At 40.5% G+C, this 24526-nt stretch overlaps 3 protein-coding genes across 3 annotated transcripts in view; all 3 read left to right on the forward strand.

The window, feature by feature from the left end:
* Positions 1 to 63: 63 nt before the first annotated feature.
* Positions 64 to 2306, forward strand: LOC124051897. Its single transcript, XM_046375678.1, has 2 exons — positions 64 to 815; positions 1453 to 2306. The coding sequence occupies exons 1-2, from the start codon at positions 450 to 452 to the stop codon at positions 1702 to 1704; spliced, it is 618 nt and encodes a 205-aa protein (XP_046231634.1). The 5' UTR covers positions 64 to 449; the 3' UTR covers positions 1705 to 2306.
* A 1809-nt stretch (positions 2307 to 4115) lies between these two features.
* LOC124052059 (glutamine synthetase-like) lies at positions 4116 to 8393 on the forward strand. The gene is made up of 7 exons (XM_046375960.1): positions 4116 to 4259; positions 5016 to 5190; positions 5858 to 6019; positions 6118 to 6264; positions 6725 to 6852; positions 7010 to 7209; positions 7846 to 8393. Exons 2-7 carry the CDS (start codon positions 5022 to 5024, stop codon positions 8153 to 8155), a joined length of 1116 nt encoding a protein of 371 aa, XP_046231916.1. The 5' UTR covers positions 4116 to 4259; positions 5016 to 5021; the 3' UTR covers positions 8156 to 8393.
* Positions 8394 to 10941: 2548 nt separating this feature from the next.
* arrdc1b (arrestin domain containing 1b) overlaps positions 10942 to 24526 on the forward strand; it is a 29208-nt gene continuing 15623 nt past the window's right edge. Inside the window, exon 1 of the mRNA XM_046375337.1 lies at positions 10942 to 11146. Coding sequence (XP_046231293.1) covers positions 11029 to 11146 — 118 coding nt within the window. The 5' untranslated portion in view covers positions 10942 to 11028. The remainder of the gene's footprint in view (positions 11147 to 24526) is intronic.

Consider the following 24526-nt stretch of genomic DNA (forward strand, 5'->3'; position numbering starts at 1 on the left):
TACAATAAATCAGCTTATATATTATTATTATATTATATACATTATAATAATACACTATAATTATATATATATATATATATATATATAACAACTGTTTACATGTCTGTGTTAATGGAAGTCTCTCTGTCTGCATTACAGCGTATCATTTATCATATATAATTATCATATTACCTGTATCAGTTGGGTATTAAATGTCTAATAAATAACACAAGAATGGTAGCATAAAGCAGACATGGTTGATCACTGGTGGCTCCCTTCGTGGTTCTGACATGGTCAAATGCCTCGTTCATCTTTAGGAAGAGGAGATGACGACATCATGTCCTTAGCAACGGTCGCATCTCTACGGCAACATCCTCCGGTGTCCCCTCTCAGCTGCTGTCAGTGAGACACAGAGAAAATCACCGGATTCGCTCGGGTGAACTGATGATTTTGGAGGATGGTGTGTTGTCATGGGTGGAGTGCGAGCGCCCACCGCAGCAGACGTTTGTGTCTCGCGACTTGAGCCCCTAAAGTTGGAGTGGACAAGAGGCAACTTGGACAGGAGGACCGTCTTCTCCTCATCATCACTGATCATCCTGCAGAAGACGGTGAGCCCGCGCAGTCTGCAACCTGGTGCTGTTCACTCCCATCTGGAGCGTTTTCACTCGCGCCACCCGGCTCTCGTTAAGCGGCGCGTGCGGCTGAATGGATCCTGCCCTGCTCATCTTTCTGCTGTACGTGATGATCGCGCACGAGCTGGTCTGCGGCTGGATGCAATACCGCAGACAGAGCGCCAAGCCTCGCAAACACGCTGCTGGACCTCTGCTGCGCTCAAGGTGTGTGTGTGTGTGTGTGTGTGTGTGTGTGTGTGTGTGTGTGTGTGTGTGTGTGCGTGTGAAAGAGAGAGAGAGAGAGAGAGAGAGAGAGATCGGGCAGAACATCTGGATGTAGATAATAAACCGAATCTTTTGATAAATATGGATGCACTATTGCGCTATAAGGAATAACAGAGAGATTGATATTGATTAATAATTATTAATTGATGTTCTTGGGGTTGGTGTAACTCATTTTTTTTCAAATACCAATGCAAACAATAAAATGAGAGTCTTGTTATCCTACTTATCCTACTATCCTAAGCACATTTTTAAAAAATCTTTTAAAAAAAAGCCTTTTAACAAAGTAAACCAATTTTTTCACATACATCAGTGTTAGAAAAGGGCCTTCACCATTCATTGTCCAAAATTTCTTGGTATTCTGAAACATGAAAATTTCCCTTCACTAGAAATAAGGGCCTAACCCCTGATAGACTGTACTATAAATAGGTGTGTCTGGATACTTTAGTCTGTATAGTGGGGTCAGATGTTGAATGACGACTTATTTTTCTCAGGAAGTCAAATTGCGTGGCTTCTAGTGAAGTCATTAACATTGTGATTTCCTGTTGTTTCTGCTGTAATCACCATACTTCCTCCTCAGTGCCCGGGTGTGTCAGGGTGCCTGGAGGGCAAACAGTCAGCTGGTCAGGACCGACAGAGGAGGGAGGGACCTGAGGAAGAGCGGACGCATCGTGAGAAAAGCCTGATGAAGGGAGAAGCCAGATGTGGATGGACTTGTAAAAAAAAAGACTTTGACCTAATTCCCAAATGGCTTCTGAGTGTGAACTTATTGTCTGCAGGCCTGATCCAATTCACCTCGCTCTTTGTTTTAATTGCATATTTGGGCATTTGATCCATTTATTACTGTGGTTATTTCTGTAACATGTGAACCATGTAAGATATAAGCAAAAAGATTTTATGGCATAAATCAAGATCCAGGTGGACAAACTGCTGAGAGAATACAAGGATTTTTAAAAAGACCAAAACATGCAGCATTTTTATGTACAAGTGTCAGGCGTTGTGTGTGAGTCTAGGTGGTCATCATGACCGACTTTGATCAGATCAGTATCTGAAACTCTTATCATGTTTACACTTGAGCTGCACCTTTCCCAAATGTTTTTCCAGTGGCATTTTTTCAGTTTTTTTCCCCCAAATGTCACAGTTCTTTTAGAGCTAGGAGCATCAGCACCATGTGATCACCCCATTCCCAGTTTGTTTTACAATCAGGGACCTTTGACCTCTTTCACATACTTCTCTCTGTCGCCCAGTCCGGTCAACTATCAAGTAAAGAGGCTGCTGAAAGAGCCAGAATCCATTTGTGCCAACCCTACTCCTACTTCGCATTAATGGTCATTATAAATATTAAATTGCTCCTAGAAACCGCCGATGGGATGGATACACCAGTCATTACTGATTGGTGAGCAGGAAATAACCCACAGTCCTAAACAAAGACCAGCTTCAATAAACGCATTTTGAACACCATATTGAGGTGGATGCAGAATTTTCAGACATAGATATCCGTTCACTCAGGGAAATTTCTTCTGTTGTGTGATAATTGGGAGGAACTTAGCAGGTACTATTATAATGATAATATTTATATCTGGGTGCACTATACACTGCTCTGGTCTCTTTGTGTTTCAGTATTCTTCCCATAGAGCTTTGGAATGTTGCACAGCATGTTTGTTGAGTCAGTTATTTAGCAATGACACAAAAGAATTTATATGCACCAACTGAAGCTGCCTTTGATGGCTGAGATCTTGGTTATTGAAAGGAGTGAACTTAATGTGTTCAACGCCCATCCGTTGATCTGGTGCTTCTCATCTCTGGAATTCTAATACGTGACTTACTGGTAAGATCCAAGTGTTTGAGCTCATGTGTGCGGCCTAACTCGTCGTAACAGGAAACACGCACCCACTCAAGGAAGAGACAACCACAAAATAATTTTGTGTTCCTACTCTGACATTCCTGCTTAACCTAGTTTGAGCTTCAGCTGTTTCCCTTTTTAAAATGCAACTGCATCTTAAGAAACATAAACAAACAACAACTTTCAGTGGCGTGTGACCTGAATTCAGAGTTGAATTTTGTTACAAATTCAACTTTAGTTACAAAATGTAGTCATTACACATTATAATAACACATTATGTAACCCCAGGTAAACTTAGAACAGGTAATATGCTGTTATTTAGCAGGTATAATATTTACCATCTTACTTTGATGTTATTTCAAACTAATGTTTACAAATTAGGGGGACACAAATGTCTGCATCACAGCTCATGGCAATTCATCCAGTGCTCAAAAAAAAAGACAGCAGATCAACAAAGTCAGTATTTATCCATGGATATCCACGGAATTTTATGGCCACTCTGTCCTATAGCTGTAGGAACATTTCAGTCTGACGCTGCTATCCATAGAGCTATTTCAATAGCATTACTCAAAATACTTGAAGAAAAAAGTCAGTTAATATAAAAGAATTAAAAAAGAATGATGAGATGACTTCTAGAAATGATTGATCTTTGGGGTTTGTAAAACTTTCTAAACCTTTTAGAATGCGCTCTTATTCAACTTAAACATTTTTGTTCATTCTTGAAAAGTTGAGTTTTTTGGGATACGACAACACTCAGTAATTTGGTTGTTTGTGGGCCCCTGGAGGCCTCCTCTGACCCCACGGCCCTCTAAGCTGCTTAGCTTGCCTATGTCTTTGGTCAGCTCTGTGGACACGTCATACACTCCAACACGCCATCACAGTGTCCCGTGTGACTGCTCCTTTTTCCATAGGAGTTGTTGAATTTCTGCCCTTCTGCCTGATCTCAGCACAGCTAACCTGGCGGAAACTGAACATATGAGCAGCTTCTAGTCTTTAATTGTGCTCACTGAGCTGCAAGACTCTCAGCTCAGCAAACAGCAGTCAGACACTATCAGCAGATGGCCTCTCTGGCACAGGTAGGTGTTCACTACTATTTCTCATGGGAGTTTATGTTCATCTCAGCTATCACCAGACAATATTTTAACTTATTGCTAAATTTGTTTGTCTGTTTTGACATATAGAAGAAAGAATGGCTTGATTCTGACTGCAGGGGAACTGAAATGTTTTGCATGTGCTGATAGTATGCAGTACGGATGTAATGTATTTACTGCTTGAGTCGTTTTTTTCTTGACAGAGCAGAAATAGCAATGTAATATTGTCACAGTTTTGATCAGAGGTGTGGAGGATCAGAATTTGCTCTGTGGAAGGGAAACAAAAATCAGACGTGAACGCAGACACACACCAAGCCTTGAAATGTCATTACGGACATGTGACGTGTCATCAGCGTAGTGAAGTGCATTCCACTTAAATACAACAAACAGGTTTAGGCAAGTCACAAGTTGGCTTGCAGACAACTGACTACACCTGAAGTGGCCGGTAACACAGTGAGTATTTATCTAAGTGTATTATCATGTTTAATTTGATTTGTTGAACAACGTTGTGTATTCTGATGAATACAACTCTCCTAATTTGAGTTACATATCTAACAAATCTCCATTTCTTGTTCCTGTCGTTATCAAAAGTGATGCAGAGTCTGATGTAATTAGTCTGACACCTTTGATCATGTAAATCATGTGTCTGTGTGGTATAGTAGTAGTATAATATGACTGACCCACTTATCTGTTGTAGACAAAAAATGAAAGCACAGCCAGACAGTGTAAGAGCCTCCCACACCAAACATGTTTTTGCTCCTTCTGTATCTGTTTACTAACAAAATAGCAATATATAGCGCTACAAGCACAAATGTGATTCATAAAGAAATCAAAACAGATTGTCAATAAATACTCCTGCACATTTGTACAGCATGACAACATTTATTATTATTTTCAATTCAGTGTGTCTGTGTTATTGACTTGTTGCTTCCTTTTCGTGAATGTTTAATCCAGAGCGAGAAACGAAAACTGAAATGTGGTTTGAATCTAAAGAAGCTGCGATTGTATTGGGAAGGAAAATAGTTTCACTTATGAAAACCTTGCCTTTGGCTGTCCTGCAGGGTAGAAGAATAAAGAACAAGTGAAAGAAAGAAAGAAAAAGAAAGAATAAAGCAAAAAGTTGGTCTAATGATGTATTGATTGTAGAACGTGGGTGAAAACCTCGGACAATAACATCAGAGCTGTTGTTTTCTGCCCGTCTAATTAAAGGTGAACATGGCATCGAAGTCAACCAGCTCCTGCCTCAACAAGGCTGTGCGCCAACAGTACATGAGCCTGCCTCAGGGGGAGAAGTGCCAGGTCACCTACATCTGGATCGATGGCACCGGAGAGGGACTTCGCAACAAGACCCGAACCCTGGACAGTGAGCCAAAAAGCATAGAAGGTAAATGGCCAGTTTTTTATGATTTATAACTTTTGGGGGTGTGTAGTAGTTGGATTAAAACTGAATATTTTAGTCTGTCTACCAGCCTTGCAAATGAGATAAAGTTTAGGGATTAGCATGTGCATAAAATTAAAACATTTGTCACGTTCTTTGAGTGATGTTAATCAATTGGCACATTGCACGCAACAAAGGTGATGTTAATCAATTGGCACATTGCACGCAACAAAGGTGATGTTAATCAATTGGCACATTGCACGCAACAAAGGTGCAAAGAGCAACAAAGAACATCCTGGTGTAACCTCAATTATATATAGGCACAGCTGAAAAACAAATATTTGTTCCCGCTCAGTACACCACACTGGACTTTCTTTCTTTCTTCTACTCACCAAGCAAGTGCCATCACTGGTGCCAATCAAGGCAGTAATTATAATACATACTAATAATTTAGACTTGCCCAAACCCAATATATGGGTATAAAAATATGAAGAGAATAAATTGCTATGCTGTGACCAGCAAGTAAACACCACACAGTCCAAAATAGTAATTTACAAATGTAATCATAATCACAACAAAACTCAAAATGGCATTATTTGGCAAGTCCAGCTCTGAAGTAAATTTAAACTGGGATGTTTTGACAGTTGTCTTATGGGTAAATTGATCTTGTCAGATATTCCTGAGTGGAACTTTGATGGCTCAAGCACATACCAGGCAGAAGGCTCCAACAGTGACATGTTCCTCATCCCAGTCCGCATGTTTCGAGATCCATTCACCTGCGACCCCAACAAACTGGTCCTCTGTGAGGTCCTCAAATACAACCGCTTACCTGCAGGTACATTTTTCACCTTTCTGACCATGTTTTAATGTCATAATCTCACTCAGTAAGATCAGAACAAAGGAGTTTTACTTGTTTTTGTTTTTACTATCTAGAAACTAACAATAGAACGAGCTGCAACAAAGTGATGGAGAAGATTAAGGAGCACTGCATTTGGTTCGGCATGGAGCAGGAGTACACACTCTTTGGAACAGATGGACATCCTTTTAGTTGGCCCACAAATGGATACCCAGCACCACAAGGTGAATCTGTTGTCATTTTTCTCTGCTCTTTTTTCACTTCATTCATGTGGAAGAAATATTAAAGAGAGGTGCTACATACTTTATAAAGGGTTCATAATGCAATGTAATGGCTTATTGATAGTCAGTGCGTATTTACTTAAGAGAGCGGTTGTGAGAAATCCCTAATTCATAATGTAGCTTAAGGGTTAGAGAGCACCCAGAACAATATCTATTTTTTTTTTAACATTTTCATTACAGATAGATAAGATCAAGTCAGTTCTTCTTCAAGAGCGAGATGTAGGTTTACGTTATAATGCCTTAATAGTGTTTTTTGAGCATTAATAAGGCCATTATTTACAACTTGTAACCCCTTTATAAATGCTGCAAAAAGAAAAAAAGATTGTCAACTTTTCAAATTTTTTGGCACAGGTTTGAATTTATCTTGTATTAACAAGCTTCCCATCATGTCATCCACTTTAAGGACCTTACTACTGTGGAGTGGGAGCACAAAATGCTTATGGACGGGACATTGTTGAGTGCCACTACAAGGCCTGTCTCTATGCAGGGGTCAAAATCTATGGCACCAACGCTGAAGTTATGCCATCTCAGGTGACTGTTACTCTACTGGACAATGGACAGATAATGCTATCCTGCTGGCACAACTATGAAGTTTAATTTTTGTTTTTGTTCATTTTAGTTTTACACTTCCCCTTTACAAGGCTTTTATTTTTCCCCTCTTCTTTCCCTCTGCTTCTTCTGTCATCAGTGGGAGTTCCAGGTGGGTCCTTGTGAGGGCATCGAGATGGGCGACCATCTGTGGGTTGCTCGCTTCCTGCTGCATCGTGTGTGTGAAGATTTTGGGGTTATTGCAACACTGGACCCCAAACCAATGAAAGGCGACTGGAACGGTGCTGGTTGCCACACCAACGTCAGCACCAAACAGATGAGGGAAGAAGGAGGACTGGAGTGAGTAAAGATTTCCTTAAATTGTAGCATTCTGTTGGAGTTAAAGTAAGATATGAAAATGTTTTTGTAACTTAAATAAACTGAGTCTCTGTATCCTTAAAGTGGGCTTCATCAATATTTTTGCAGTAAGAATATATAAGGTGTAAGGTTTCACTCCCTGTGTTAAAATCTGTCGTTCCCCTCAGCTCTACAAAGCTTCATAGCAACTTTTAGTTCATTGTTTTGGTTTTCTGCTCCAGTTTTACTGTTTTGGTGCTATCACAACTGGGAGGGAAAATAATAAAATAAATAAATACGTCAACTTAAAAGGTGATGGATGTCGGTGGGGGTGTTTACAGCTTATTTATGCTGCCCCAAGTGACTAAAATATCTTACAGGTTTAACTACCATGTTTCTGTTTGTGTTTGTGGTACATTTGAAAAATATGAGATGAAAAGTTATCATCAGTATATGCTTGTGCAAATTTCCAATCATATCGTTACGGGTCTATTTATTGAGTCGCTTATTGACACATGGACCCCCGGTCCTATGAAGTTCTGAAACTCTCAGCATTTTAGTTTAGACAACATTCATTCTCAGTCAGTCACTGCAGCAACCTTCCACATTTAAACAGTCTCTGCTCTCCTCTCATGACAGACACATCGAGGAGGCCATTGCGAAGCTGAGCAGAAACCACATCGAGCACATCAGATTGTATGACCCACACAGAGGGGAAGACAACAAGAGGCGTCTCACAGGTCTCCATGAAACCTCCAGCATCGATGACTTCTCTGCCGGAGTGGCCAACAGAGCCTCCAGCATCCGCATCCCTCGCCAGGTGGGTGAGGAGAAGAAAGGTTACTTCGAGGACCGCCGCCCTGCAGCCAACTGTGACCCATATGCTGTGACCATGGTCATCGCAAGAACCTGCCTGCTTGATGTAGAAAATGAAGAGGAGAGAAAATAGGACAAAAGGGTTTGCTATGTAGCAATATGTAGAAATAAACATGTGGGTCTGAGTTACCTGAGTAGAATACTTGAACAAATGTGTTGATGTGCAAAAAAATGCAGATATTTTAATCTTCGTTATTTCTCTATATTTCTCTATATTTCTCTATACAGCTAATTTGTCTATCTGCAAATTATGAAGCATTAAAATAGGAATTGCGTGTTTGGGTTAAGTGAAATAAAGATACATAAGTGCTGTGCTTGTCTTGCTTGATTTTTGTTCACAAAATATCAGAAGAGAAACTAAAACAGTTCAGATTAAAAACATCACAGGTTTAAACTAGATTTTTGTAATAAATCAATACCAGTACTACATATCAAAGCTATAATATTGAATTTAATACAGACTGCTTTTGATTGTCTTCATGTTGAGATATGTTTTAAATATTGTCTTTTTCAGGCTTTTAATGCTGTGGATCATAATGTTGGTCATTGTTTGGTTCCAAACTTCTGAAAGTGTTTCTTCAAAGATATTTGTTGTTGTGTTTATTGTTTGTCATTATTACAGAGGTCTATCTTGTCATTGCATCTATAAAATCATTCTCTACTGAATTTTCTGAAAAATAATTTAAGACGCTTATGTGGCCCAGTGGTTCTCAGATTTTCCCCCCATGCTCCCTCTCAAGGCTTTTTTAAAATCAATCATTAACAATAAGGGGAAAGCAATGGCATCTAGTTACAAAGGATACTAACAGAGTTTTAGTTTAATGTTGCTCAGCACAATAGCATCTGCAAGTTTTGATTTATTTATTTTCCCTACTTAAATCATTTTCACTCCTTGTTTTTCCCTGGTCATCCCCTACACCCTTCCCCTCAGGAAGGGTCTTCCTAAGCTTTAGAATAAATAATCTCTGAGTATTTCTGTCTGCAGAGACACAGTAGATACAAGACCCACCAACTGCAACTGATACGCCACTGAAATGGTAAGGTATAGGTTAATATTAAGAAAACATCTCAGTATAATGTGTAATGTAGTCAGACGCAGTTTGCAAGACTACAGCAGGACCTTTTTTGGTTAATCTGGCCAAACCCAATACAGTAGTGCTACAGATGTAAATGGCTGCAGGCAAATGTCCACCAGGTGGAGCCACTGGTGTTGTTCTCACCTCACTGTGTTTCACTGTGACCTTACATTTAAACAATTGTGATTCACCTGTCAGAACTACTTGACTAAAGGTCAGAGAGTCACAAAAGAGCAGAGCCATCTATGTAACACTTTAAGAAAGGTTGAGTGAGACCTAGTTTGAGAAAAGTGTTGCATAAGCCACAATAAGAACAACATATAAGATGTTTGCATGCAGCTATGTCTAATGTCTAGTGATTATACCCTCAGTGCTGGCGTGGGTTCACTGCAGTCTGATGCTCAGTGTATTTGACATATGGTGCTAACATCTTATCCTGTTATTTCCTGACATAAGAACCTCTCACTTTCAGCCCTGCAGTGTCAAAATGACTCACCATTCAAGCTGTTTTGAGGGGAGCTTTTTTTTGCAATACGAGTAAACAAAAAAGAAGAGAGGGATACTGATCAGATGCCACCGCATACCAGATTTCCATGGATACAGGCAGTAACTTGGCAACCATTTTGTTTGTCTGTCGTCATGGAAACATCTGTCTCAGAGCATTTATCAGCCTGGTGAGAGGATGACAGAGAAAGAGAGAGAGAAAGAAAGAAAACGAGAATATTTTTTTTTGTCTCTGTGTTTTTTATCTTCCGTTAAGTGGAACATGTGAAAACTGTAAGCGTTTACTGTGACCTTTTTCTGCAACAATGTAATTAGCATTCTGTCCGCCACATCTGCTCCAGTCGCAGATACTGCACATTCAAACAGGAAGTACAGTCAGAGACAGGAAGTACCTTTGGGGGCAGGAAGTATATGCAGATATGGAAAGTGCACGAGCCATGGGATGTACTGTGACACATGGTAATTCAGATTTTACCCTGTGTATGTTATGAGAAATCAAAACATCAGCATGCAGCCTAAAATTACTTTCACTAAAAATTCACATTGTGACTGTTCTTTTAAGAAACGCTTTTTTGACCAAGGATGTTATTGCAATAATGTAAATCGTGACCATCATATGAGTATGATAGTGTTCCCTGTATACATCGTTGATGTAGAAGTACAGTTAGGCACCAACAGAAGCTCTCTTTTCTTTCTTTTCTCTCTTGCCAGCAGCTTAATTCAAGCATGTGTACCAAAAGACAGTCATGTGGCCTCTCTCATCAGGGGCTGAGCATGCATTTCTCATGATAATGATCAGTAACACAGTTCCTTAGAAAGTGTGAGGTTATATCCTTCCTACTTTGTTTCAGAAAGTACCATACAATCAGACATGAAGCTGCCCCTGCCGAATGCTAAAGAGTATTACAGCACAATTAGATACTTGAGTAGCTACTTTTTGGTTATTAGAAACACTTTTTCTTTGAGGGTAAACGAGCAGAGGGATCAACAGGCATACAAAAAGACGGAACCATTTGGCCAAGTCTTTCTATAATGGGCAGTAAGTTCATTAAATGAAATTCATGCATATATTCATTGACCACTTTCCTTATTTCTTATTATTTGTTTTGTGTTTATTTGTGATACTGTACAGGTTAAAGCTAAAAAAATGTTACAGGCAGGTTGTAGATCCAATCCTAGTGAATTATATAAGAGTTCATAAACCACAGGGCATATCAGTTAGCATCTTTTCTCAATACTTTCAATGGGCAGTCTAAATGACGTCACTGGTCTCTATGGGGCTCGCGGCAGCAGGTGAGAGAGCAACATTGCCTCCTCCCGGCTTTCAAAGACGCAGAGCGGCGGAGTAGCGGAGCAGAGCGTAACCATGGGAAAGCTTCAAGAATTCGATATCACTTTTACCAACAACAAGGTGGTATACAGTCCGGGAGAGTCCATTAGCGGAACTGTGAAAATACGAACCGGTAATTCGCTACAGTACAAAGGTAAGCTTCCCCTCAACACGTTTTCAGCAGAGGGAGAGGAACATTTTTGCAAGCATGTCTTTCAGCCCCAGGCTCACTGAAGCGCGCGGCGAAGGCTCGGTGTAAATAAACTTTTCCTCCGTGATGATAAACACGAGGAAGAATAGGGAGTTGTGTATACATAGTCGCGTGCTTGTTTCCGGTTACTGGTTTAACGGCTCATTTTGTGACCGTGAAAAATTTGGTGCGTACATGGTTGAATTTTGGTGGGGCGCTGCGCTGGGAGTGGACGGACCTTTTCCACCCTCCTCACGAGACCGTTCAGCCGTTTTGGTTGTGTCATATCAGGCAGTTGCTGCAGCTTGGTAGGCTTCTCTTTTGAAACCCACTTCCTGCTTGTTATGACATGTTACTTCCATGTATTGTTTTGGACGATTGCTTCGAATTTTTATTACATGTTTCTTGAAGGTGACAAACATCTGAAAAAGCACAACAACAGGTGTTAGACATTTGATTTCTTGATCCCCCCAAAACATTTGTATTCAGAAATCTGCTTATGTATTGCGGTATTGAAGGACATACAAAGCTTTTACTTCCAGCACCTCGACTAACATACTAACATACTTTGTCAGTAAGGTGGAGAGCAGCTTTTGGAGTTGCCATGGAAGTGCACAAAGAATCTATTGTATGGGAGGGATCCTTGTGGGGATTCTTGTTTCATAATAGAGGTAATAGAGGCTATCAACTTTAACCAAAGCACTTTTGCACTTTTGAGGTATGTTAATTGACAAGCACAGTGAATAAAGATGGTTTCCTGGAAATGGTTGTGAGGTCATTTCTGCAATAACAAAGGTCATCATGAAGATCTCACAAACACTGCCAAACTGCTGAGACAGGTTCACATAGTGCATTAGAATAGCGCAGTATCTGTAAGGGATCTATGACACTGATTTGACAGTGGAATGACTCTCCTTTCCATTCATGTGAAAAACTCAGTTGATGGCTTGGCTCTTTTTTTTTTTTGGACAAACTGTTTTTGTTATCCGTCAGCATTTCCACCTGTGTGTTAGACATAGTTTAATTTGCCATGATGTTCAGACTTACCTGAAGCAGATGGCGTTACAGCAGAGGTCGCAGCTCCTGCAGATCTCTGTTCCACTGTAAGGTCACACGGATGCGACTAGTCTGTACCTGTCACCATGGCGTTATTCCCAAATTAAAGCGTGCAGTGGTGGTTGCTGTGGTGAGTGTGGGCTGTCCTTGGAGCTAGCAGACAGCAGGAGAGCTTCTTCAAGTCAAGTGGTGAACAGCTCAGTGAATGTATTTTAAGATGCTGAGATTCTGATACTGATTTTGTTTACTGAGGGACTGAATCAGCTACGAGCACAAGAATAGTAGTTGTTGCACACACTGGTGTTTATCCAGTGTGTTTCATTTTTCTGTAATCTGTAAGAAGTCATATTTCACACCTGCAACAATGTGTGACAAACCACAGCTTTCAGGTTCTGAGTCTGTGCACTTTGACACCCTTAAGGGTGTGCAGATAAGGCCAAAATGAACATAAAAAAGGCAAAACTTTTAAGAGGAATAAAATGCACTTATTAACATATTATATGTTCATGTAGCTTATCTTAGTTCCAGGCAGTCTGTGCTACGTCTGGCAAACTGGACTCTGGTAGATAAAAGGTTAAAATATTTTTGACACATTTTCTTTTGTGACATTGCGCCTTCGGACAAAAACAATAATTATGTCTGTCCTCACAGCTAACTGAATTCTGTTTTCACTTTGTTTTTCTCAGCCAACAGAACAAAAAGTTTTCTTCACCTTCTGGCATGATAAATGTGTAATTACTACAGTGGAGGAGAGAAGAGTCTAGTGTTCTAGTGTTTATTGTTCTAATTTTTCTATCACAGTACTGATTGTCTCCCAGAAATGTTAAATAACACTAAAGCTTACCTGTAGATGTGTGTTTTAAGAGGTAATGTACAAAATGGTATTGCTTTTGTCGGTCGGTGAGTCCTCCACCTGCTCCTAGTTAGGACAAGGTGCTCCAGCCAGGGAGACTTGGGCTCCATCTCAGGCTTTCAGGGCGTCCGTTAATGTACTGTAAATGCCGAGGCTGCATTATGTGTTCAGTGACATCACCCCTCTCAGCTACGGCCGCTGGTGATTCCATCAGTCAGATGCCTTGAATCATGCTGGTGTAGGGAAAATTGTGTGTGTGTGTGTGTGTCAGCTTTGTTAGAGCATGAGAATTATGGGTTTTTGTGAGAAGAGAATACAGAAAAATTGTTGTTTTGATATTTCAGACTGCTGTCTGGACAGTCAGAGCAGTTCCTCATTTCAACCATTTCCTGAATCTATTTGATGATGGATGTCTCATAATGTCAGCAATGAAGATGATGAGGGTAATAATCTCAGAAACCATAATAATGCTACACGTTAAGAGTTGGTGCTCTCTTGGGGGTCATTTTCTTTTAAGTGTTTTTACCTAAATAATGGATATCTGTCAGTGTAAACATCAACAAACCATTTTAAATAAAAGAGTGTTTTCTCCATCCCGTTCCACCAAGCATTCGCCTTGAACACGTGGAATAATCAACAAAAACTTAATCGTCGCTGCTCTTCCAGCTCAGCCACTTTTCCCATTGCTCTTCCATTCAGTGAAGCTATTTTCCCCCCAGAGATATGCAGAGCCGCATGAAAGGCACAATCCATCGTCAAATATTTTATCAAAGAGCCATGCTGGTCTTGTTTCTCATGCACAATGTTTTGTGTTATGTCTTTTGTGTGTGTATGTGTGTGTGTCCGTCTCTTCAGGCTATCCGTTTCACAGATTGAGGCACCATATGAACAATATGGATCCGTTTTGCATGTGTTATTTACATTGCATTGTGATACAGTTACCAAATCGTATGATGAAATAAATACACAAGGATATAAATAAACAGATGCAAGCTCTCTGAACATTGCTGAATACAGAGACCAAATTCTCAGCCGCACTCTATTATTGATGATGGAGACCATTAGACAGCATTTCTATTGATTAGCTTCCTTCCAAAGGCAGTCGTCAAAGCAGAGTCATGAATGCTTGAATGAAAGTACACGAATAAGCCACTTGTACACGTTACTTACATATAATGTTGAACAGTGCCACAACACAGTCGAAACATTTCTTATTGGAAGCTATGTTCGTATTGCATGATTGACACCACTGAATGCCAGTGCAGGGAGTAGGATGAGGATGAGGGGGCGGATGGATGTGTAGTGAAGCTGACTTTTTTGTTGGAGACTGAAGTTTGCATCCCGTCAGAGACAGTTATTGTCTTTTTAGCTACGCCAGCAGGATGGCTCTGTGGATGGCAATGTTGGGCTGTCGGTCAGGGGTGGGGTGGGGTGGGGTGCGGTGGTGCTTCTTAAATGCATTGTGATCCTCTCTTGAATGATTATGGCTCAGTGCAGAAAAGACAGCTGTACAGTTGAACCAGCTGGATGGTTAAACGTAGCAGAAGTGTGTTGCGCTTATGCTTTAAGTCTGGCTCCTACTTGTTGAATTTTGAATTTTTCACATGTGAGAAAAAAATAAATAATATCTAGGAATTGAATATTTCAGTGCATGTATTGGTATTTGTTATGATAGTCTCATGTCTTACATCAGTGACTGATGTGCAGACCACATTTTGTAACAAAATCTATCAAAACAGATTCCTCTCGGGACATGTTTGAATCATTGCTGACCTCGACACCCAGCTCATCTCAGTATCTGTCCTGCTTTAGAACACAACATGTAAAGAGATGTCAAACTATTACCTGCAATTGTTTTTGAGTATTGACAGAAAACACCCACACAGAGAAGCAGGGGATCCCTCTGTGTTAACGGTGACGAGTTATAGATCGAAAGCAGCGGGCGTAGCCAACCCGTCTGTTTGGTCTCCTTTTGCGTCTTGGTCAGCTTCCTGGTTCTTAAAAGCATGTATCGTCACCTGATACAGGAGTTGTGTCTGTCTGGGCTCATGTTGTAGGGACATTTTATTTCATGTGGGACATACCTGTATTGACAGTCTCGTCCATCTCTCAAGAAGACAGTGCAGTCCTGATGTCTGTATGCTAGCAAAAAGCAAGTAGGTTTTGGAGCAGCAGGTTTAACAGGAAATGAGTGAGTGAAAGTCCACCTGGTCTGACTTCCTGTCCGCCTTCTTTATCTTTGCAGTATAGCTAAGTAGACTTTAAAACAGTGGCATGTGTAAATGAGACGTTTAGGTGTGTAGTTGTTTTGTATATCATGTAACGGCAGTGGTTCTCAGCTTACTTTTCATGAAAGCAGAAACACAAACATTCACTGTAACCCAGTTATCATCTGTGGTAATACAAACCACCAGCTGTTTATAAACAAGACTAGACTTCCCCTCAGGTTTCTGTGAAGCTGGTCTTACACACACACACACAGTTTGGGCCTTTTAAATTATAATTGATAAAGACATGTAGTTTTGGAATCACATGGTTAGAATCACTTTTTTTAAGCTTATCACTCTGACTTTAGCTGCAAATTTGTGCGTTGTCAGAACACTAATCCAATCTGTTATTCTTAGACTCTTTCTGTGTTTTTGATTTAGGGAAGACTGCATTTACTATTAGTGCAGCAGTCTCAGTTAATAGATAAATGTCAGTTAAATTTGAAGCAGACACAGGAACCGACATTGTGGATGTTGTGTGACTAAGAGTCAAGAGAACAGTAGTCTTTGGGTCAGTGACTGAATGCTGTTTGAGCAGTTTATTCACCGCTGTTGGATGATCTCCTTAAGGCAAACACTGATTATCCAAAGAAAACTGCGGTGAAATAGATACAGCACAGATCGGTGGCTGCAGTGTATGAGTATCTCTATATTCTGGTTCATCTGTGTGACTGTCTAGACTTGGGTGCCTGAGTAAATCCTGACATCACAGCCCCGAGGACGACTGATAAGCGATCTGTCTGAAAAACACGAGAGCTGTACTGAAATCGGAGGACTGATGCATCCTGAGGACAAATTTTTACACACTTCCCCCCCAAATAAATTACAGTGAATGATATAACAAAAGCCATTGTTGCCTCAAGGTTGTGTTTTTGGTCAACTTTGTTGTTTTGTTTGTCTCTTTGTCAGCAGAAGTATGGGAAAGCTACTGGCCTGATTTTCATGAACTTTGGTCGAAGGGTTTTGCATGGGCCAAGGAAGAAGCCATTATATTTTGGAGCGGATTCATGAATTATTTTTCACTTTTCTATAATGGGTATAGGATCCAGTTGCGGGTTTGACCTCTCCTGTGGATGAAGAAAGGCTGATGGCCACAAACATCCCCAACACAGCAAAATAATTAAGAGCTATGTTCTGATTTTAGAAGGGAAATATTATTAAATTTCCAGCTCTGAAAGGCTATCTTGTCCAATGACGTATCCACCTGCCTCGACGTGGTCAACTCGTGGCACGCATGGCAGACCCAGATTGACTAGAACGGCAAGCATTGATTAGATTGGCAGACGAGTGGCAGTGCAAAATCAAACGACACCGCCAGTCAAAAACATCACTCAAAATTTGTGAGCATACTGCGCAATGAAAGGAGGCGGTCTAAATATAGATTCAGCTCCTTGTTGTGAAATATTATTTAAGTCTGAACAAATGACCTTTAACTGAAGAACAAAAGGGTTTTTAATCCCTCTGACTTTGACTCTGACTGTCTTTTGTCCTGAAATTAGGAACGTGACACATGATTACTCAGTGAGAATAACAGTGACTCAGGGTCACTCCATTCTCTCTGCTTCCGTTCACTGTGGGTGGGAGGCATCGATCCACATGTACTTCATCAGTCAGTGTTCTGTGCCCATAGAAGTCTTGGCACCAGCTGCTCCCCCTCCCCTTTGACTTAGCCATGTTAATAATACTGTAACTATTCTTTGTCCTCCATAACTGACAGCCTGCCTAACTCCACAGCTGTTATTGAGGTCTAACTATAAGAGGATTTTGTTCCCCCCTCCCGATAAGCCCAGACACACCCCTCTCTTTTCCCACGTCATATTTTGTGGAAAACAAGGTAGCAGAGAATACGTCACTCCACCGTGGAGGTGGAAAAAAATATCAGCTGGGAGATAAGCATTCGGTTTATGGTTAACTCACTGGCAGATGTACCCAGAGAAACATCTCTCAAGACTGTGACCTCTTTTTTTTTCTCATTGCTCTGGTTTAAAATAGATTTACTGTACGAAACAGGTTCTCATACACTGCACACCTGACAACACCACCGTACTCCACTCATCCAGCACCAAACAGCAGACAGTTTGCTGGTGAGCAATGTAGAACACAAAACAGCTTAAGTGTGTGTGGGTTTTTTGCTAGTTATAGAGGCCAAAAATGTATCATTGAAGCTTTAACTTTTCATTTATTTAATCCAGTGGAGATTTTGAAAGGTAAACTTTTTTGTATGGTGTAAAAACGTGTTCCCATCTTAAAGACGGCAGATAAACAGGATGTGGTTACAGTTGCCCTTCTTGAGAAGTGAACTGAGAAACCACATTCAATAAGTCACACATGGCACAATCAAGTCTTTCATTGTTCATATTTGGTCATGAACCTGTGTGTGTGTGTGTGTGTGTGTGTGTGTGTGTGTGTGTGTGTGTGTGTGTGTGTGTGTGTGTGTGTGTGAAGGACGCATGCATGTATTTGGCCCGTTCAGAGAGCTGTCGTCCAACATACAGAAATCCTGATTACCAACAGAAATTAGAAAAGCTGCTTTAAACAAGATATTGCCTGTCAGCATGTAGAACAGTGTCCAACAGTTTTCAGTCGTGGGTAACTGTGTTTGTAGCAGGCAAGAAGCAGCAATAATTTCTGTTTTGAATATGTTTATTATTTTTTTAGTACTGGCTTGTTGGAGATAGCAGTTTTCAGGTCTGCTGTCCTGGCATGGTTTTCTACAAGCTCCTGGCCACTGACGGCTGTCACTATTGAACAAAAATCAAAAAATGACCCTCAAAATTGCTTGGAAATGTGTATATCCACAATCCAATGTGTTTTCTCCTTGTCATCCTTCTCTGAAACAACTGCAGTGGGCGACAGCTGCTTCTCTACAAGGTTTAGTTCTAGATAATGTTTCATGTGTTCTAAAAGGTTGTTATAGCACAAGTAGCCCAAGTCTTTTGATTGTGATGATGAGTCATGCTATAGCAGCTCAATGACGGCCATCATCATAACTTCCGTTTCACATTCACAGAAGTGAGCAGAGACTCAGTGACTAATCACAATATCAAATCTGGTGACTGTAGTTTTGAGTCAATATTTTCCACTGCAATTTATGTACCTGGAGTCTGAAGGTCAGTTTTAACAATAAATGTAGATAGGGATCCATGTGATATAACACTTTCGGCAGGGGTGTAGTGAAGAGTGGCTACCTGGACTTGGACTGTCTGTAACCTATTTGACAGCCAGATTAAAACCAACTGCTGCCAAACTGGCCCCCCTAGATGTATGTCATGTATGATGTATGTTTCTCCCATGACATACAGTAATGGGCAAACAGTAATATTGAGCCCTGGTGTAAGTTATTTGCATGATTTATAAGGTCCTGCAGTTACAAATGTTCCCTGTGGTTCATGTCTTAACTCTAAGTTGTAGATGAAGAGGTCGCATCTCTGTCACTGTTGGTGTCCTCTTCAACTAGAGTGGAGGACAGAGCAGGAATAGTGTTACTTTGCAGCACACTATTGAATGATGCACATTCGAGGGGATTTAGAGTTATAGGCATTTAAAATAAGTGATGAAATAATGAAAAATAAATGGTTATACTCCATATACCTGCGCATACCCTGCACTACACCTCTGATGTCCAAACTATAATACACAGGGATGTAAAAATAGCCGCTTAACCCGCTTGCTTGATTCGTAGCAGTTGAATTTTGTGGCCTCAGGAAAATAACTTAATAATATCTATGTTTTGTTTTGTTTTCAGACATTTTTTAGAAGACCTACATTGATTCAATTTACTTGTATCTGACAGCAGTGAAATGAGATCAGGTCAACTGAGGACATTGCTTTTTGCAGCAAGGGAGAAGTTAGTGCGTAAATGCAGATCTCAGCCCACATAGATACCATCAAAGTGATTCTGAGAGACAGTGTTTATACATCCTAATTCCCAAGCAATCCTCATACAAATATCAAGACAGTGAAATAAAAGAAATGATTAATTCCCTTTTTGCTCCATGTAATACATTAAAAAACAGCTGAAAATCTAGCCGCTAAGTGTGCGAGTATCTTAAATGTTCTGTCTCTTGAAATGCAGAGTGGCAAAGTGTGTTTCCACAGCTCCTGATGTCTGTCTGAATTTGAGGCTAATGCAGCGAATTGTGGACATTTCATGGCGTGAGAGTGCAGAGTACACATCTGCTTGTTGTTTTCTGATGTAACTTATGCGGGGATAAGCCTCTTACACTTACATGGAAACATACACAGCGAGTGTTGTGTAGTCTGTATGCATGTATCATAAAGTGATCTGACTAAAGTGTGCAAAGCTTGTCAGTGTGATGAGTGATGAGGACTAGTCTGACATGGCCATCAAACGTTGCAGATTTCTGAGATTGCTGAGATGCTCCGTAAAACTCTATTGCAGAACAGCGTGATAACTTTATGCCGTAACGCTTTGCACGGTACTTGAAATGTGTTGGAAACATAAACGTGAATGCACTATAGTAAAAGTTTACAGGTTGAGTGTAATTAATAAATTCTGTTTTTGTAGCTTCTTTGTTGTTATTGTGTGGCTGACAAGCTTGAATAGAGAATAGAAAAACAGTGCATTCATTTTATCTTCCTTTCACTGAAGCAGCTGTTAATGCAGCATTTCTGTCTGTTTCTGATCCTACACAGAGGTAACTCAGGACGTGTCTGAACAAACAGCTCAGCCTCTGTTCAGCTGCAGGGGATTCCCTTACAGTCAGGAGTAATAGATCATAAGATCAGGTGGCCTGGTTTGACACGTCTCACTGAGAGGCATTAGAAAGGAGACGAGGGAGGGGATGTTGGAAAAGAGAGACGGACTAATTGTTGGCAGCGCTTAAAGATTTAATGAAGGCAGTAGGTGTAGCATCGGATTACACTGTTGTCCTGTGGTACAGAGTGAAGGCTGCCCATGACCTCTGGAGATTGTGGAAGAAGCTAGAAATATGTTTTACAAAAGGTTTTAGAAATATTGGGGAATAGAGGGTTACTGGTTTCTGGCATCACATTTTGTCTCTGTCCTTCATGGCTGTTGTTGATGCTGCTAGAGAAAAAGATCATTTACATTTACATTAAACTCGCTGGTAAAATGTGTCTTGCACAGGCATGTCTGTATCATTCAGTAGGGAATAAACATTGTCTCTCCATGAATGCTGCAAGCACAGGATGGTCTGTCCAAAAATGAATCAGTGGGGCCTCACAAATGTTTTAATTTCGACTTTAATTTAAGTGCACCATTATACTCTCAAAGTTTCATGTAAATTAGATGTGCTGCATATTAAGGAATGTGCTAGGTTTGCATGTGCATTTTTTGGTTTTATGAGGCTGTTTAGTGAAAGACGTTTAAGCATTATGCACCAAATTATGCCTAAAACTGGCTTATAATTGAACTGCTTTATGATTGAACCTTACTAGACCACAGTTTGAACTGCTACATCCTCCCCAGGTTTTCTACAGAAGCTTCATTTGAGACTGTCGAGCCTTATCAGACAGACACTACTTTGGGAGCTGCCATGCCTCATTTATACTGGAATGTATAAATGACGTCGGAAGAGCCTTTTAGTGCATGTGAGGAATGCTGATCAATTCAAGTAATTCAAGCAGTCTTTTCTAATTTCATTCATGCTGCTGACCCACTTCAGGGTGAAACCCTAGCTCTTCTGTTTTGTCTCAGAAGTCGAGGGTTTTCTCATTCTGCTTTGTTCCCTTAAAGTTCAGACCTTAAACAAACTCACTGAGGCTCCTTTGTGTTTGCAGCCATCAGCTGAAACTGGACTCAGTGTAATCAGTGTAAATAAGGAACTGTCATTATCAGGCCAGCTTCCTTGCATGCTTCCCCAACCATCCCCCAAATGGACTGTTTTTCCCATGTCCTGATGCAACAGGCAGCAAGTTCTGACTGAATAGTTTTATCCCACAGCAGTTTTTTCCTTGATAAAGTAATAATTTTCACTACAAATACAGTTTAGTAAGTAAGAAACTCGATTGTAAACTTAAACCAACAAACATATTGCATAACTGGCCCACATTTTCTCAGGAAGGTATGCCCTGAAGGACACAATTCCTGCACAGGGAGAGGTGGAAGTGAAAAGTTTGAGTGACATCATTGACATTACCAAAAAGTGTAAAGAAAAAATACTTTTTAATCTAAACTGTATATGACTATACCAACTGTAGGAAGCACTGTTGCCTCATAGCCTCATTGACCAGGTTATAAGTAATAAGTACTGCTGCATGCTGTTTTTGCACCAACCGAACTGTATTGATCAATAGAGTATCAAAGTGATCAAGGACTTGTGGTGCCAAGGTAGCTTACTTGGTAGAGTGCAAGAATTAGAGCTGCAACAATTAGAGAAGAGAAGACGTCAGAAGCCAGAAAACGTCACTTTGGGCTCACTGTGATGAGCATTTTTCATAGTTTTTGACATTTTATAGACTGAAAGGTTAATTGGGAAAATAATTGACAGATGTATTGATAATGAAAAGAATTTTTAGCTGTAAAAAGGATGGTATCTTTGGATGTCATTTCCTTTCTCTTCCCTGTTTCCCATCTCTCTTCAGCTGTCGCTATAATTGTTAGACAACATTTGAAAAGGTTGACTCCTTTTGTTTATTCAAAACATGTTTTAAAAATTATTTCTTAAAGTAACGTGTCAAAAAAGCTAGCATTTTGTAATTTTGTATCAGATCCAAAGTCAAAAGTTAACAAAATTGACAAATGTCAGACCTTAATGAGCCTTAATGAGGTATTTGGATGATGATAGGCACTGATATGCTCTTCACTGAAAGTAAGGAATGATGTTAAGTGACAAACAATGAAAAAGTAGAGGTGTGGTGTTTCCCCTGTGGAGTTTGTTTTTCATCTTGTGACATTTTGTGCTTGACTTCTTCATCTCTTCTGGGACATTCTGCCAACAAACCTACACTAAAAGCAGGATATGTTCTTCAGATGCACAGTGACACTAAGCAAAATGTGCACAGCTTCCTGAGTGATCTGCTTACTCAAAAGTACCTCACCTTCGACTGCTAACCCACATCCCCAATGACCCACCAACACCCTGTTCTAACCCACATCAGAGAAGCCTTTGATTCACTAAAAGACAGCAGTCATGTTTAGGCAGCCAGATCTGGAAACACTATTGATTGCAGCTTCTCTCCAAGATCTGTCTGCCCACACAGTCTAATTGTAAGATCTAATGAGTAGTAGCACCAGGATCATCTCCGCCTACAGACACTCTCACTGAAGCATAGAGAGGACCTGGACAGACTCCAGTGTGTTGGCAGCACATCCAGGCAGCTGCTGAGTCAGAGCATGCTCCCACTGCTGGCTTTCCTCTTACGACTGAGTGTTAGTCCCCCTCGGGCTGTGGGTTATTCTGCAGAGTGTAGGCCACTGGCATAGAGTCCTGTGCTGCCAGTCGCAAGGTGCCATCCATGGCTGCTGGAGTGTAGTAGAGATGTTGGAAAATTTCAGCTGCAATAATAATAATAATTTTGGTCTTATTTGACAAGAACAACTACTTGCTAACTAATTTAGCAAGAATCTGAAACCATTTCTCTTCCCGTCCATTTGGTAACTGATTTGAACTAATGGAGATACTAAAGCTTTTTCATATTGTGATGGGAGGACGATCATGATTATGAATCGTATTGTTTCCACTTTGCACTAAAAATAGTTATTAAAGGAATGTTTCATTAGTAAATGCTGTCATAACTTTCAATATTGTTTGTACAACAGTATTTTATTTCTTTTGATACATTTGAGCATGCACCTGCCATCTGTAAGAGTCAGAACAGATAGAAATAGACTTTTTCATCCTCTTGTTTTCATGCAGTCTTGCAAATACCTATATATATTTTTTTTTAAAAAAAGAAAGAATTCCACACTTTCTGAATAAACTTGTGTTACATCACAGCTATTTATGTTATATTAATTTTGTGATGTTTTTCTTCCTTCCTTAACATTCAAGTAATTCTCCCTGAAGTCTCCCATAAGGGGCCAACGTCTTGTATATTCACACAGGAAAACAAGATTCAACGTTGGTTATGGACTTTTGCCGCCCTCGTGGTGCCTGTGACATCTTCTTCATGTCTGGATGGTTGTCTCATCTGACACATCATCACTACTCCCGGTCCATGTGTCTGGGGAGAGGCCAGTCCATTATTCAGCCCAGACAGCCAGTCTCTTTGCCAAAGCAGTCAGCTTCTTAAAACACAACTATTCACTATTCAGCTCTGCTACAGCCGCTCTTCCTGCTGCTGCTGCTGCTGCTGGGGATATGAACAGATTACCCCTGCGCTGACCTTTCATGGGCTGAGCTCTTCACTTTTCCATAACAAACATCTGTAAACAATATCTTGTCACAGTAATGGTCCCACACATTTTTTTGCTTTACACATACATTGTTGCCTCTGCAAAGTGACTTCGCCAAACTCACATGGTGTGTTAATGTGCAGTATAAAGGTATTATTTTCCTCCATGAATGGGGCAGATGGCTGGAGGAGCAGATTGCAGGATTTAATTAATGACAGAATAAATGGACGTTAGTCTGCATGGCTGAAGGACAGCGCTTATTTTTGTGAGCTGCAGGGTTTTTGGGTTTCTTTTTTTTGTTTTTTGTTTTTTTTTTTGTAACTGGCAGCAGAGGTCCCTCTCCCATCCCCCAAACTGTGCCAGCAGTGCTGCCGGTGTGGAGAGTGTAGCCATCTGCCACTTTGAGTGAGAGAGAGAGAGAGAGAGAGAATGTGTTTGTGTGTGTGTGTGTGTGTGCTCTGTAATGCCAGCACACACAGAGCGCACACACACAAGAGCTTACACCCTGGATCCTGCGTGGGAGTGAGCTTGTGATTGGTCAAATTTTTTAAACAGAACCTGTGTTCAAGTTTTGTTTTTCCCTGTTCCTATCAAAGCAGAATTCTTTTAGAAGTGACAGAAGCATGTCTGTAGCTGTGTGTACTGCCATGCAGGGAGGTTTGAGCAATATGGCACCAGCAGGTACAAATTTGGTTGAACACTTTATGAGGCAGGAGGCCCTAATATCCCTGGTTGTGTTTGACCATTGTGGAAAATTAATGAGCAAGACAACACTGTGGTAATATTTGATTAGCAGGACGTTTGAAAGTAACATATTTGAAGTCATATAACAGCGTGGCTTTAGTAAT

This window comes from Scatophagus argus, chromosome 20 (genome assembly GCF_020382885.2).
Source record: "Scatophagus argus isolate fScaArg1 chromosome 20, fScaArg1.pri, whole genome shotgun sequence".
Taxonomy (NCBI): domain Eukaryota; kingdom Metazoa; phylum Chordata; class Actinopteri; family Scatophagidae; genus Scatophagus; species Scatophagus argus.

Coding starts and splice junctions, on each gene's coding strand:
- LOC124052059 (XM_046375960.1), top strand. CDS start 5,022: ATGGCATCGAAGTCAACCAGCTCCTGCCTCAACAAGGCTGTGCGCCAA. Junction 5,191..5,857: donor TGAGCCAAAAAGCATAGAAG/GTAAATGGCCAG, acceptor TGATCTTGTCAG/ATATTCCTGAGTGGAACTTT. Junction 6,853..7,009: donor CTGAAGTTATGCCATCTCAG/GTGACTGTTACT, acceptor TTCTGTCATCAG/TGGGAGTTCCAGGTGGGTCC.
- LOC124051897 (XM_046375678.1), top strand. CDS start 450: ATGGGTGGAGTGCGAGCGCCCACCGCAGCAGACGTTTGTGTCTCGCGA. Junction 816..1,452: donor GGACCTCTGCTGCGCTCAAG/GTGTGTGTGTGT, acceptor CTTCCTCCTCAG/TGCCCGGGTGTGTCAGGGTG.